The sequence below is a fragment of the Hipposideros armiger genome, unplaced genomic scaffold (genome assembly GCF_001890085.2).
Source record: "Hipposideros armiger isolate ML-2016 unplaced genomic scaffold, ASM189008v1 scaffold_63, whole genome shotgun sequence".
Classification (NCBI taxonomy): domain Eukaryota; kingdom Metazoa; phylum Chordata; class Mammalia; order Chiroptera; family Hipposideridae; genus Hipposideros; species Hipposideros armiger.
The window spans coordinates 1,098,277-1,115,195 of NW_017731413.1; the positions used below are offsets into that span (position 1 = coordinate 1,098,277).

General features: G+C 38.6%; 1 protein-coding gene across 8 annotated transcripts in view; it reads left to right on the forward strand.

Moving 5' to 3' along the window:
* Positions 1-16,919, forward strand: part of ANKS1B (ankyrin repeat and sterile alpha motif domain containing 1B) — a 985,090-nt gene that overhangs the window by 297,893 nt on the left and 670,278 nt on the right. For all 8 annotated transcript variants that reach the window (XM_019641719.1, XM_019641710.1, XM_019641706.1 and 5 more), the window contains one exon: positions 4,393-4,558. In XM_019641719.1, the coding sequence (XP_019497264.1) occupies positions 4,393-4,558 (166 nt within the window). The remainder of the gene's footprint in view (positions 1-4,392; positions 4,559-16,919) is intronic.

Genomic DNA, 16,919 nt, shown 5'->3' on the forward strand with positions numbered 1-16,919 from the left:
TTCAGCCATCCTGCCACCTGTTGGCAGCTCAGCGGCAGCTCAGCTCGGACTGGGACTCAAACCGCTGTTGCTCAGAGCTTGCACGCTTAAGCGAGCTCTTAACCAACTGAGCCATTCGGCCGGTCCTTTGTGTGTGTGTGTGTGTGTGTGTGTGTGTGTGTGTGTGTGTGTGTGTGTGTGTGTGTGTGTAATACAAAGATCATAGACAAATTAACTTTGCCTGAGGTTAATAAAACCCATGATAATATTGATACTGAAAATCCAATGTATTGGGACATTGAACTTAATCCTCCCCATGGAGTCATTTCTGTGGAAACTAACTCGCCAAAAGAAAAATTTGACCTTCTAGATCATAAAATAATCATCTTCATTCATCTTTCCAAACTTATCATAATGTACAGATAATAGTAAAATGTGGGAGGAAAACATATTAACTTAATAATAAAAACTTATGATAATACATGTAAAGCATTGTTTGGATGGCTAGGATGTTTGCTCTCCTCAAACTTGTACCTGTCTAATATTGGACATTTCCTGCTCCTAATCGGTGTCACTGGTTTAATACTATTGTTCTTAGTCCTAGTTTGTAAATGTTGTACTAGGTGCAAAAAAACCTCAAAATATAAGGATAACAGAAAATGAACTCGGATCATGATAGCTCAAAGATTAGAAATGATCCAGAATATATTTAATGAGGACCGATAGGATCTGACTGCCTCCCATTTGCTCACATTTTCTTTTAAATAAATAATTCAGCCTTGACTGCCATCTGAGGTTGTAGTCTTACCCCACCCCCAATGGTCCAACATTCAGCAAGATAAATGCTGACACCAAGACTTCCTAGGAATGAGCCTTCCTAGCACCGTGGGACCACACTGCCCAACCAAAAGGCTGGTCATCAGTGCATCCTTCGGATTGATTTATGACCAAAAGGGGGAAATGTGGACGGAAAAGGGGCCACAGGTTAAACCTGACAAGCTCAGGAGATTGAAAATAACCATATAAGATGGTGTAAGCATAAACACTTTCATAACCAAGTGGGCCATGGTGGGAAGTCACATCTTTAGCTTCCTTCATAAAGTTGGTCTGTCTTCTATCTCTTAAACAGAGTGGTGGACACACATGGATTCATTTTATTATTTTATTATCTCACATATCCATCCCCTTTTGAGGGATGCTTGTCGGGTATTTTGCTGAATGCCCCTCTTTTTTGACAATATGAAATATTTGATGACTAAAGCATAGTTTCGCCATCTTTGTTTTACCATCTCCTTCCTTGGGTCTCTCACTTTTCATGAGGAAACTGTGTTTTATAGACTTCTATGCCAATGAGAAATGATGGCTCTCCCTTAGGAAGCAGAGGAGGATGCACTTCATTGTTTAAAATATTGTTTTAGTCTCCCTTGCACATACGCACATGTCCACACACACATTTATACAGGGAGGCACTCAGTGATGATGTCACCGAAATGTTGCTATTAGTTATCTGAGCATGCTGGGTTCAATGCGACTTTTTCCTCTTCGTATTTTCTAATGTTTCTCAAATATATGTATATACTTCTTTTTTTAAGGGGAAAGCAAACTAACTCATCCCGTGTGGTTAGATTTCAGAGTATTTTTCAAAGCCTTTAAAATTCTTGTAATTCTTTATGAACACCGTAGAATTCCAGCTTAACCAAATCCGTGAAGAATGGCTTGTTCTAATTAATTTACTTTTAGGATGAACTATGATTTAACTTAGAAACTCTTTTTTTTTTCCTAGACTATACAATCTTACTGTCATAGTTCCAGTTTTTTCTCTTTTGAAATGCAAAGCAATAAATAATAACAGTAATAATAATAATAACCAAACTGAAAAGCAAAGAAAATTATATCTTAAAAAGGCGTAATCATTTCCCTAACTGGTAGATTTGTTAAAAAGGACATTTGAGACTGTTCAGTTGGTCAATAAATATTTACTGAGCACCCACTACGTGGCAGGATCTGTATTAGATTCTGGGGATAGAATGGTGGCAAGACAAATTCTAGCCTTCATGGAGTTTACAATCATCTAGTATATTCACTGTACAATGTGTTTTACTCATAATTTTATGGATACATAGTTCTGAAAGACTTTGGTTGCTTTCTAGTGCTATTTTTTAGCTAATTGTTATATTCGTGCATTTTTATTTTATAAGATAAGCAACGTTATTAATTCATAGAAAATTATTCTTTGTATTGACCCAAATTGTCCCTCATTGACTTATAAACATTGGTCTTTGTTCTGCCTTTAAGAACTTTAGAATCAATTGACCATAGTAACCTCTCCCCTCCCCCATTTTGAGGGGTAGTTTCTCAAATATGATGAGAATTCTGTTAAGCTGCTTCTCTGGGACAGAACACTGCAGTTCCTTTTATCATTTCTTCTGCGACATGGTTTTTAAATCATATACCATCCTGATTGCTTTCCTCTTGTCGCCTTCTATTTTGTCACCCTTTGTTGTTAAAAATAAATTACTTCCAATTTCCTGCTTTCAGTAGAGTAGAGTGAACATAATTGACTCTTTGATGTGTGAGGGTCTGGTATCATCTGAAAGCAATTACACTGACCTTGAATACTTATTCTCTGTACTGTAAATATCATTATAGGAAAATATAGGCGCTTGTAGTAAATCTTCACCAACCCTTGGATATGAGTATATATTGGAAGATTTTTTTGAAAATAAGTTTATTTTTTTCTTATTTGTCTTTTTCTTTTGATAGTGAATTATACCTTATAAAGGTAACAAATATCAAAATAAAAAAATGATGAATAGTGAAATTCATCTGTTTTACTTCTCTAGTAAACAGTGAACTTTCTGAGGACAAGAATTATGTCTTATTAGTTTCAAAAAATCTCTAGCACTTAGCACAGTCCTAGATATACGTGTTGATGCCCAATAAATATTTGTTGACCAATTTAATGCCTGTATAAGAAATTAAGATTTTGTAAAATGAAATAAATTCTAATTTTTAGAATATATTGAAGAACCAATAATATAGAATTAGACCTTAATTATCTCCTAACTTGAAAAGAGTAACCAGCCAAAAAAAATGTATACAGGGCCGGACGAGTGGCGCGATGGTTAAGAACTGGCTTGAGACGCCAGAGGGCCCTGGTTCGGATCCCACATATGAGGGCCAGTGACACTGCCCTCCACAGCTAAGATGCTGAACAACAGCTCAACCTGGAGCTGGGCTGCCGTGAGTCGCCGGTGACAGCTAGGCTGCAGCCCCTGGGGCAGTGGGTTGCCATGGGCTACCATGTGTAGCCAGCAGCCAGCGTGAGCGGCCAGCAGCTGCAGTGAGCGGCAGTCCAGAAGCCAGCGACTGATCTGCCTCGCCCGGCAAGGGTGCAGTGATGGTGCCAACTTGGGCCGGTGAGGCAACGTCCTCCAGAACTAGACTGAAGAACAAAACGACAGCAACTTGTCTGTTCCCCTTCCCCAAATTCCCCAGCGCTGTTCCCATCCCCCCAATTCCCCAATAAAAATCTTAAAAAAAATGTATACACATTTTAAGAAAGAAAAACTGTATTAAAATTGTAATAATATATATGGATGACAAAAGATACAAGTCATGTGTATACATTTTTTTGACACCCCCATATTAGTTAACAGTATTCACAAAGAAAAATACTAGTTTTTGTGTGGGAATACTTTTACTTACAAATGACAGGAAACTCAATTAGCAGTGGCTCAAACAATAAGAACTTTATTATTTACTTAAGAAGACTGGAGAAACTGGTCTGGGGCTATTTGAGTATCTCAGTGATATCATCAAGGGGGCCGAGGCTCTGTTTATCCTTCTGTTGCCACTCTTGGTCTGTTATCTTTTTTATTTTAGCCTTATTGCCTTATGGTTACAACATGTGGCCCTGGCTCCGAACATTAAAACTGCATCCAGAAAGAGGAACCTGAGGATGGCCAAGGCTCTGAAACAGCCTCCTTGCATTTCTTTTCTCTGGGGAAAAATATTTCTTTCAAAAACCTCCCAGCAAACTTCCCCTTATATATAACTGGCCAAATTGAGTCACATGGCTGTCTCAAGGAAGCAGGCAAAGGAATAGGGTCTTGGGAATGACTATTGATTAAACAACAGTTATGCCGGAACTAGAAAATAGATGTATATTATAAAAACAGATCATGAACTTTACTAGTTTAGTGATAAATTCAGGGGAACCAAATTGTAAAGACCCTTCTAAAGAGATCACTGATAATATTGGGGTAAAATGATTATTCTACCAGATGAATCATCACCTCTCAATCACTTTTGGAAGAACTGATGAACCCAGTTATCTTTTCTAGCTTTTGTAAATTAAACAAGCTATATCTTTATCACAAAGCTATTTTTATTTTTTCCCCTTCCTTTCAGGAGTCCTATCCAAAGAAGAGGAATTACACTATGGAAATCATACCATCTGCTTCTCTTGATACGTTTTCTTCAGAAAACGAGAACTTTCTATGTGATCTCACGGACACAGCAGTTACAAAGAAACCTTGCTCCTTAGAAATTGCAAGAGCTCCCTCTCCGAGAACTGGTACTATTCCTACGCACAGTTCTATTTGCATGCTTGTATATATGTGGATGTATCATTAATATTTTTATTTTCCACAATATTTTCAAACAGAAAGTTCCCCATTAGAATCACAATAATATTTTTATTTTATTTTTTACATTTTGAAGTAAGAGCAGGTAAGTCAGAGTTTTTGATATGCGCTCTCATGGGAGCGGTACTGTCTTGGTGAAGGCACTTTGAAACCTCTTCATGGTGGAAAATCTTCTAGGCCAGATGCAAAGCTTCGGGTCCTTCAGACCTTCGGAACAGATTTGGCAGCAAGAGTCTTTTAATATACTTTTCTGCATCCTACCTGTTTTCAGGTTATCAAAGTGTACTCAGCTACTTTGTATATTTTATACCTTTGATGGTATTTTCAGATCCATTATTTTATTTATTTGCATTAAAAACCAGTGAACAAGGAAAGCAAATATGATGCCCATTTTACTGATAAGGCGACTGGAGCTAGTTGTCTTATTTAAGATCAATACATGGTGGGGCCTTTGCTTGACCCATGAGCGTTGGATTACCATCATATATGCTTACTGTTGCCTAACCATTGCCTCTAAGAAAGAGTCAGGGTACATGATATCCAATGAGGGAGGAAAATTTCAAGTGGGTGGTCAGCGTATTCAGTGCTGCAAAGGAGTTGTAAGAGGAGCTCTGAAGAGAGGCTGTTTTTGGTTTGACAATCTAATTGCTGCTTATTTTTGAAAAGTGAGTTTTAGAGGTGTTACACGATAAAACCAGATTTCTGGAAGTTAACAGCGAGGCACTGGGAAATGGGAAATAAGGAACTGGGAGTGGAGAATACAGATTACCCTTTCAAGATTAGAAGAAGAGATATATGATAATGATAACATGAGAGGAAAGAGTTACAAGGAAGAAATAGCTAGTTTATTTTAGGATAAGTAAGCTTTGGTCAAGTTTAGAGGTTGGAGGAATTTGCTGGTGGAGACCATGAGACTGAAGATAAACAACAGAAAGAGAGAGCAGAATCGGTAGCAGTTAATATTGAGCTAGTTTAAGAAAACACAGAAATTGCTTTCTCCAGAGAGACGAGCAAATAGAGCATTTCTATGAATATAGGGAGATTCTGAAATATGTATTTCCAAATGGACTGAATTTCTGGGTTTAAATAAAAGATCATTGGCTGAAAAGAAGTGCTAGATCTTAAGAAGTGTTAAAGTCAGAAATTCCATTTTAGATAATACACTAAAGAATTTTATAGAAGTGACCAAATAGGTTTTTTGGTTTTTTTTTAAGATTTTTATTGAGGAATTGGGGGATAGGAACAGCGCTGGGGAATTGGGGGAAGGGAAACAGACAAGTTGTTGTCCTTTTGTTCTTCAGTCTAGTTGTTGAGGACGTTGCTTCACTGGCCCAAGTTGGCACCATCATTGTGCTCTTCCCGGGCGAGGCAGATCAGTCACCAACTTCTGGATGGCCGTTCACACTGGCTGCTGGCTACATACGTAACCCATGACAACCCACTGTAACAGGGGCTGCAGCCTATGCCATCCCCAGCGACTCACGGCAGCCCAGCTCCAGGTTGAGCTGTTGTTCAGCATCTTAGCTGTAGAAGGCAGTGTCACTGGCCCTCATATGTGGGATCCAAACCGGGGTCCTCTGGAGTCCCAAGTCAGCTCTTAACCAATGTGCCACTCGGCCGGACCCCAAATAGGTTTTTGAGAAGCAAAAACTATAGGCTCATGTGTTGTATGACTCATAAGCCTGCAGAAGGAAGATTTTTAAGATGAGGTAAGAGCATAATAATGAACATAGTTAAAATTTATTGAGCATTTACTATTTGCCAGATACTGTTCTAAGTGTTCTATATATATTATTTCATATAATTTTTACAATGCTGTAAGGTAATAATATCACTATTCCCATTTTACAGATGAAGAAATTGAGGCACTGAAGTATTAAGTGACTTCCCATGGTTACATATTACTAAGGTGTGGATCTGGGACTTGAACTTGGTTTGTCTAATTGTGCTCTTAAGTACCCCACTGAATTATGTTAGGAGATGAAGTAGAGTAGAAATTGTGAACCAAGTACTGAAACCCTCAAGAAATGTGGAGGTATAACTGAAAGTCCACATATGATAGCAATAAAATCAGAAAAAGAATGTTACAGTAGGATAGCATGATCTTCAGAGAGGCAGCACATTTTGGACGAAGGCAGAATAATGAGTGATCCAGAACAGTCACGGAGAGTGCAGACAATGCTGATCCCAAACTATGGCAGCTGATAAGAATGAAAAATCTTCCATATGAAAGACCATGGGGAAATAGTGGGAAGATAGGGGAAAGCTCATTTAACTTAGGAAAATAGAAGGCATATATGTATGAAAATGTAAAAGAGCTTTAATTAGGGAACAGCAGGTGTCAAGGGTGGTGGATGCAGGAGTGAAAGAGACAAAGAAGACAGGGATTTATTGATTAAACAGTAAAAAACCAAACAAACAAAAAAAATGAATTATATTCTTTCATGTGTCAAGCACTGTTCTGCATACTGAGGACATAGGGATAAAAAAACAAAAAACAAAAAACACAGACAGGGTAACAAAGCTGATTAGGCTCAGAACAACTCTCCTGCTTAAAACAAATAAACATGGTGGATAAGAATGCAGAAAAGAAAAACTTTAAAAGCATCAAAACAATAACAGTAAAATTATATAAACTGAATAACATTTAAATTAGGAACTCTTTTTGTCAGTAGTTTAATAAAGAATAATCAAGCCAAAACATTGGTGAGGATGGGAAACCAGTGGAGCACTAAAGCCACTTTTGTTCTGAGGGAATTTGCTGAACCTGCTGTTGAACTTTGGTGCTCAAGGGCTCTCTGGGTTTGTTTACAAAATAATAAATCTCTGTGCTTGCTCAGCACAAAGGCTCCAAAAGCAATCCTTCCTCCATAGAGCGGGGACTCCAAGGGCTTCATCTCAGAGTAATCAGAAATAATTCTTCCCCATAACCGGCACCCCAACAGGACTACAAGAAAAGATACTTTGTTGTGAGCAGAACAAGAGGGGAAATTCCTGAGAAGTTATTACCACAAATGGGCCCTCACGCAGATTCACACCCAAAATTTATATCACCTTAGATGTTCCAAAGAAGTCAATCTGTGAATTTAGTTGAAAACAATACCCTCAAGAATCAAGCAGAAGAGGAATATACTCTCTTCTTAGGCTCCAAATAATTCCTTTAAATACTTATCCAATTAAATTTAGCAGTTTACAATAATTAAACCTACAGGAAAAGGAACCCCAAATGGGAATCAACAGAAACAAGAAAGAACAGTTCCGTACCTGAAAAGACTTCAAATATTGGAATTATTAGATAGAGACTATAAAATGACCATGCTATTGTAAATAAAAGATAAGCTTGAATGTATTTTGAGAAATAGAAATTAAAAAATGACCTAGTATATTTGGGAGGAAAAAATAAAACTACTAGAAATGAAAAAACAAAAAAACCAAAAAACAGTAACACATACAACAAAGAACCCAAATTTAAAACACAATGGATGGGAGAAACAGCAGATTAGATTTAGCTAGAAGAGATATTTACTGAGCTGGAAATTAGGTCAGAAGATTTTTCAGAATATTGCACCAAGAGACAAAGAGATGAAAAATATGAAAGAGAACCTAAGAGACTTGGAGGATACACTAAGACATTCTATCTTGTCTAATTAAAGTTCCAGAAGGAGAGGAGAGAGAGAATGGGGTAAAAGTAATACATTTATGAGGAGTTGATTTTCAACAAAAGCACAGGCCTGCCCTTGTGTTCACATGGAGGCTGACAAGTGAACAGTTAATTTCAATAGAGCATAACTAGAATAGTGTTACGTGAAGAGTGCTTTGGGAGCAGAAAAGAGGGGGATTTAACCCACCTGGGGGCTTGAGGAAGACTTCATGAAGGAAATGATGTCTGTATCAGTTGTCTATTACTACTTAACAAGCTGCCCCCAAATATATTGACTTAGAGGAACAGCAGTCATACATTTTACTCACAAATCTGCAAGTTTGGCAGAGTTTATTTGACTGGATAGCTTTTCTGTGCCACACAGTATGAGCTAGGGCTGCTCAACCGGGGGATAGAGGACCCACTTTCAAGAAGGCCCACTCACCTGGCCGGCAGGTTGGTGATGGCTGAGGCTATGGGCTGGGGCCATTTTCACTCTTCATGGACTGCTTGGGTTTCCCCATGACATGCTGGGTGATTCTGAGAGTCAGAATCCCAAAAGAACCAGGTGGAAGCTGTTTCATTTTCATAATCTAGCTTTACAAGGCACAGATTGTCATTTCTGCTATTGTTCCAAGCTCACTCAGATTCAAGGGAAGGGAACATGGACCCCAGTTCTTGATGGAAGGAGTATCAAAGTTACTTTATAATAAGAGAATATAGAATGAGAGAAATTTTATTGTCATTTTTGGGAAATACAATCTGCCTTCTGGGAACAATATTTTATATCCTCTCCTATGCAAATTGCATCCGTTTTTTCCTTCAGGATCGCCACACATCAGCCCTTTAGACCACAGCTCCAAGTCCAGGCTCCGGTGCTTGGGAGTCTCCCTGGTCCAGGAATGGCACAGGTCCTTGGTTACCTGTGCTCTTGGCAATGAGATGACCCATGAACCAAAGACACAATTTATCAGTCTCCTCCCCTACACACCCAATATATAACAGTGGAACAGGCATAGGAAAGTCCCAACAGACATTCCCTTTCAAGCACAGGAAGAATAGGGCACCCAGCAGTCACAAGTCTATGGCAATTATGAATCGAATCAGGCCTAGTTCCTTGATTAAGGGTCACTCCTACGGCATTGGAACTGTTTTCTGTGGCTCTTGGTTCCATTCTCTGAGTCATTCTTCCTTTTCCATAAAAAGTAACCCATGTTTATAGCTGAGTGTCTTTCTCACCTGCTTCCTACCTGTCAAATTTGCGGGTTCCAAAGACCTCTTCATTTTGTACTTGCTGTCCCTTACAACCACGCTGATGTAAGCGCTTCTGTATTTGGGCCACTTATGTGACTTCTGAGAGACAATGTCCTTGAGATTCTGAGAAACGCTTTGGTTGAACATGGAGGATCCATGAGTCCTGCCCTTAAAAATCCCTAGAGGGTCTTTTTGTCTGGCTTCCAATTTCTATCGCGCTCCACCTGAGATCTTCCTTAGGCGTTAATGAATAGTCTTGTAGTCCCACCCAGATTTGGTCATTAGCCTTAACTCGAGAATTTTTTGCCATGTGGAACAGCTGGAAATAAGAAACCAGTTTGGTTTTTCTTCCCAGAAACCCCTGGCTCCTTTGTATTTAGCAGGTCATTCTCTAGTTCTCTCTCTGCTCGCATTTATCATAGGCAGTCAGAAGACAAGGTGCACTTTATTTTTTATTTATTTTTTTATTATTATTAGTTTCAGGTGTACAGAACAATGCACTAGTTATCCTAGAAAAGGTGCACTTTAAATACCTCTGCCTGGAAGCCTCCTCAGCTAGATCATAGAGTTCATTTGCTTCGTTTTCGCTTTTCCATGCTACTGTAGATGTCAATGTTGCCAAATTTCCTACTACTACAGGATAAGTGAATCCTTGCTTTTAGCTTCCAATTACATTTGCTGTCCTTCAAAACCTTTACCAACAGCTTTCCTGCAGCTCTTTGCGGCTTCCACAAATCCTGTCCGAAGGCCCTTCAACCCTTCACACTCACTCACTTTGAGACCCTTCCAGCTTCTCTGCCTGCTCTCATCACCAAGTTAATGCTGCTTGTTTTAGGTTTTTCTTATGGCAGCACCCCATTTCCAAGTATCAAAACCGTTATGGTTATTGATTGCTACATAGCAAACCACTTCAACACTTAGTGAATTAAAATAGCAGTTATTTATTTTGCTCATAAATCTGCCACTTGGGGAGGGCTCAGCAGGGATAACGTCTTTCCACCCCAAGTGGTATCAGCTGGGGCAACTTCACCAGGGGCCAGAGGATCCATTGTGCAGGCCAGTCCTTATTCAGATGGCTGACATGGCCTACTGGGACTTCCTCATGGCCTGTGATGGGGCTCCAAGGGCCAGCACCCTCAGAGATCGAGGCAGAGCTCCAGCACTTCTTATGACTTAACCTCAGAAGACAGCATCACTCCCACGGGAGTCAAAAGGATGCCTGTGTTTAAATGGAGGATGTTTCATCCCCCCTCCTCTTTATTGAAAAGTGTTACTAAAGTTACGTTATAAGAAGATATTCTTGCAGCCACTTTTGGAAAATACAAAATTTCATGATGAACCAGTTGTTTGTGATTGTTACTGGTTTTTGTTTGTTTGTTTGTTTGTTTGTTTGTTTGTTTTTCGTTTTTTAAGTGGGGTAAGAATTAATTTGTATGGATATATGCTTTTCCCCAATTGTGTTCAAGCATCTGGATTCAATATAAAAGAAGCCATTTTGCTCAACGGACCCAAGCTTAATTCATAACTATTGGCAGTCTTTGTACTTTGGGCTGTGATTGTGAATTCTAGGGGTGAGGGAATCCACCATTGAAATGGAAGAGTTTTTTATTTTAATGATTGGAATAGGGATGCATACAAGTCAGAGCAGTTTCTGTTCTCATTATAGATGGAACCTCATCTAGAACTCCACAGAGGGAAGGGGGAACAAAGCTGAGTCAACCTCATCCCTTCTCCCCTTGGTCCCAGCTATTGGGAACTAAAGAGCTGTATCTTAGGGAATGCGTTCTGTGGTTTTGGTTAACTGTGTTGGATAACATGGCTTAGGTGTATAGACAAAATGGAGATGTCTACACACACACAGGAACTGTATTCTGAAACTGCTAGAGAGAGAGAGAGAGGGAGAGAGAGGAGAGAGATGTGACGGAGGGAGATATGATGGAGTGATGATGACCAGGTCTTTAGAGAGACTATTGAATCGTGCCCCACCCCCTTTATTTGGAATCCTAACTCCTGGTACCTCAAAATGTAACTTTATTTGGAGAATTTGGAGATAAGGTCTTTATAGACATATTTAAGTTAAAACGAAGTCATTCTATGAGTCCTAATACAACATGACTGGTGTCCTTATAAAAACGGGGGACATTTAGACACAGAGATAATATGCAAAGAGGGAAGATGATGTGGATAGATGGGGAGAAGTCGACCATCTACACGCCAAGGAGAGAGACCTACACTAGAACAGTCTTCTCTCATAGCCCTCAGGAGGAAGCAACCCTGCCGAAACCTTGATTTCAGATGTCTGGCTTCCAGAACTGTGAGACAATAAATTTCTGATTTTTAAGACAGCCAGTTAGTAGTACTTTGTACAGCAGCTCTAAGAAATGAATACAGGGACCGAAACTCAGTACACAAACTCAGTGCTACAGAGAAGGGAGGGGCGAATGAGGACACCTGGGCCTGTGAGGACAGACTCTGCCTGGCCTGCTGATCTCTGAGACTAGCAGGTCGAGAGTCTCGGCTGTGACTGGCAGTGTCATTCATGCATCTGGAATATATATTTTCTCAGAAAATCACAGTTAACTGTGCATGTTAGTTACCTTTCTGTGGACTCTTCTATTAGTTAACTAGATGAGCTAGGACAAAATATACCTCATCCTGACCATAAGAAAAAAAATTCATCATATCTGCTGGTTTAATTTAAATATGAAGCAGCTTATTAGTGAATCTATATTCAACAACATTTTGAAATTGAACCAGAAAATGAGGGCTATTCTTTCCAAAGAGCACCTTACTATTGCCTCAATGACTATAGGTTTCATATGGAGAAAATAATAGTATTGCCTTGGTACTAGGCTCATTAAATAAAGATCAATGGAAGTCCAGTACTTGCTTGATAAATTTGCTGTCTGACACTCATGTTTATGCAGTCAATATTGAATCATGTTTGTCCCCTTACTGAATCAGGAAAAAGAATCTTATATAATCATAGTGATTATATAAATGAATGAATAACTAAATGAGTGAACAAATGAATGAATATTATCTTTAAAAGAAAATGGCTGTAATGGCAAAAAAAAAAGCCCTTATGAAATAGTCAGATGCCATCAAAGATAATGTTTTCTTATCGACTTTTCATTTAATTTTAACCTTCACAGGGGAATTTTTTCATTTTATGGTAACTAAGCAACCTGTTATTTTGAATCACTTAGTACAGGCTTTGCACACTGAGGATGCTCAATAAATCCATTTTCATTAATGAGCAAATTACAACACCAGTGAAGACTGTTTCCAGTCTTGTTGGAAGAGAATAGATGATCTCTGATTGAAAAAATGAAAAAGGACATAATCAATAATTCCATGGCAGGGCAGTGTGGGTCTTCGTTACCTCTATTCGATTTGTTAATATGCTTACCGGCTGTGGTCAATCTGAAATGAAAATGTCACCTAGTGAATGATTCTCTACACCCCACTGCACCTCCCTAAGTACCCTGAAATAGGTGGTTGTGAGGGTCATTCTGTAACTCACTTACACAAAAATATTTTTTGTAACGGTGAAGCTTTTTGAATTTTAATGCCAAAATTTTGGAATTAAAAGAACTCAGACTGGACTAGGACTAATGTTTATCTCTGCTAAGCAAGTGGGTGGTGTCAACATGATTTCTGTGGGTATGTTTAACTCAATTTAAGAGAGCAAACTATTTTTAAGCCCCTTGGAATCATTCTTTGACATGCAAATACAGGCTTTGCTGATAAGAACCATTTTTATCAAACAGCCATTATTTTTTTGGCATTTGTTCTGTGCTCACTGCTGTCTGAGCCATTTATTAAAGCAGATCGGTACACGGTAAATTTGTAACCCTATGCTATAGTTCATAAAGGGGCAAAGAGAGGAAACAAGGGCAACAGCACCTGCAGTGAAATCTCATCCGCATGGACAGTGTGCTGATTTGAAAAATGTAATCATCTCAATTTGCTCAAATTGGTGGAATTGGGCTATTTTGGAAAACCACATCCTAAACAAAAAGAAATTGTATTCTTTTCCCCTCAAATCAATTTTACTTATATTATACATGAATAACATGAATTGTAGAATATTTCTAAAAATACAACAAACTCTTATTCAAGTGATGATGTGGGGGATTGTAGGCTTTTTATGATGTCATTTATGGTATCCTATGGAACAGAGTTTCTCCCACAATGTCAGACTGGGTGTAATAATGAATAAACCTTCATCACTTCATAAATTCATGCTCACTGAATTCAGGCATGCCCTCCACACTGCATGCCATTCCACTCTCTCTCTGCTTTACTTTCCTCAAACCTCAGGTACTTTTTCCTACCTGGTCCCTCACTGTCAGAAGATGGCCTCATGTTTTAATTCATGAATAACATTGAAACCATTAGATGGAACTTTGGTAACACCCTCCACGAAGTCGACAAATACAACTGTCCCTGCACTTTGTTTGCTTGTCCCTGAATAGAGAGGACTTTCTGCTGATGGAAGGTCAGCTCTGTCCTCTCTGTTCCATGCCTCTGTCGTCTCAGAAATTTGACCCTTTCATTCATTTTTTCCCTCTCTTCCGTGTTTTTAATTGTCCTTCTCCACTGGCTCATGCACATTAACATTTAAACCTGCTTAAGTCTTTTTCTTCTGTGAAACAAAAACAATAACAACTGATAATGAAAGCAACAAATGAACAACAACTAAAAAGTTCCCTGATCCCACTGGACTCCTCAGCCGCCTTCCCAGTCTTCTCTCTATCCCTCTACATTCTCAGCTTGTTTATTCTTGTCCCTCCCTATCGCTTCGTAGCCCCTTTGTCTGGTTTCCATTCCACACTTTCCACACTGCTCTGTTGAAATGTGCTTTCTGAAGGTACCAGTGACCTTGATGTCACAAAATTCAGGGGACATTTAATCCTCATTTTTCTTAACCTTTCAGCAGCAGGTTAGCGACATCTCCATCTTGATACCTTTTCTTTGTTGTCCCAGGAAGATTTTCATCTGATACTATTTTCTCTCTATGTTGACAGCTGACATTTTTCTGCATGCATGGTTCTGAAAGTTGGGTGTTCCTTAAGGTTCAGACAAAGTCCTCCCTTTTCTTTTTACTTTTTTTCTCTTCCTAAATAATCTCACCCATGCTATGGCTTCTGTTACAATCAACATGCTAAGGACTCTCAGTCCAGATCACTTAACTCAACTCCAAGCTTATCCACCCATCCATCCATCCATCCATCCACTGAATCTCTCCACCTGTTTGTCTCAAAGGCACCTCAATCCTAATATCTCGAAAACGAAACTCATTATCTTTCCCCTTAAATTTGTTCTTCATGCAGTGTTCCTTATCCCAGCAAGTGACTTTCTCACCTGACTGCAGAAACCTGGGTGTCACTTTTGCCACCTTCACTCCATCAACTTTTATATCCAACAATCACCAGGGCTTGTGATTCTTAGCTGGAATAGGTAGTAGGGTGAGGGTAATTCTGTAACTTACTGTCTACCCCCAACTATCCCTCAAATCTATCCACTTCTCTTAATCTCTACCATCACCAACCACTCTTCTGTATTACTTTAATAATAAAATATTAACTGTCCTGTTTGCCTTCTTTGAATTTATTTCTGTTGCAACCAAAGTAATCTTAAGATCACAAATCTGAACATGTCATTCCTCTGAGTAAAAACTTTTAGTGGCTTGTTATTTTGTCATTGCCCTTAGAAAAATGGTCCAAACCCCTCATAAGGTTCAAAAGGCCATGAATGATGTTCTTTTTCCCCCTTCACATTTAGCCTCATCTCTCACCAGTCTCCACCTTCCCAACCGGCCCGCTTAGCTCTTTACTTCCTCTTAGTTCTTTAATAAGGCAAGCTCCTTCCTACCTGTGGGCCTTCATAGGCCTGAACAGATAGATGTCTGGTCCTACTATCCTCTTTCCTTCTCCTTCCCCCAAGGACTTTAGTTTGTATTCTTCCTCAGGGAAGCCTCCCTTTGTGGGCTCCCACACACAGTGCCCCAGACTAAAGTATGCAGATGGAGGCCTCTGTTTTCTACAGAGATATTGGTCTGCAGGTTTTTTGTGTGTGTTATCCTTGCCAGGTTTTTGGTATCAAGGTAATGTTGTCCTCATTAAATGAGCTAGGAAGTATTGCCTCTTCCTCAGTTGTTTGGAAGAGTTGGAGAGGGAGAGATATTAAAATGTTTCGAATTTTTGATAGAATTCACTAGTGAAGCAATTCAGTCCTGGCCTTTTACTTTTTTGGCAGGTTTTTGATGATTATTTCAATTTTCTTATTGTTGATCGGGTTATTTAGATTTTCCAGTTCTTTGTGATTCAGTCTAAGAAGGCTAAATATTTCTAAGAGGTTGTCCATTTCATTTAGGTTATTGAATTTGGTGGTATATAGCCTTTCATAGTATTCTTTACGATCCTTTGTATTTTTGTGGTATGCATAATATGAGTACATGAACTCGTAACTTCTCTTTCATTTCTGATTTTGTTTGAGTCTTTGCTTTTCTCCTTAGTGAGTCTAGCCAGAGATTTGTAAATTTTATTAATCTTTTCAAAGTACCAGCTCTTTGTTGCATTACTTTTTCTGTTGTTCTTTTGTTCTCTATTCCATTTAATTCTACTCCAATTTTTATTATTTCCTTCCTTTTGCTGACTTTGGGTTTCATTTGTTTTTCTTTTTATTGTTCTTTAAGGTGTAATGTTAGGTTGCTTATTGGGATTTTTCTTGTTTCTTGATATACGCCTATAATAAACCTTCCTCTTATTACTGCTTTTGCTGTATCCAAAAGTTTTGATATGTCATATTGTCATTTTCATTTGTCTCTATGTATTCTTGATCTCTCCTTTTATTTCTTCTTTTACCCAGTTGTTCTTTATTAGCATGTTGTTTAATCTCCACGTATTTGAGATTTCTTCCTGCTTTCTTTTTGCAGTTGATTTCAAATTTCAAAGCATTGTGGTTGGAGAATATGCTTGGTGTGATTTCAATTTTCTTAAATTTATTGAGGCTAGTTTTATGTCCCAGCATACGGTTTATCCTTGAGAATGTTCCATGTGTGCTAGAGAAGAATATGTAATCTGGTGTTCTGAGATGAAAGACTCTGTAAATGTTGATTATATCTATTTGGTCTAACGTGTCATTTAAGTCTGATATTTCCTTATTGATTTTGTGTTTGGATGATCTATCCATAGCGGTCAATGGCATACTTAGGTCCTCTACTGTAATTGTGTTTTTGTCAGTTTTCCCCTTTAGTTCTGTTAATAGTTGCTTTATATACTTTAGTACTCCCTGATGTATGCATATATATTGATAAATGTTCTATCTTCTTGATGTCTTGTCCTTTTTATCATTATAAAATGTCCATCTTTTTCTCTTGTTACCTCTTT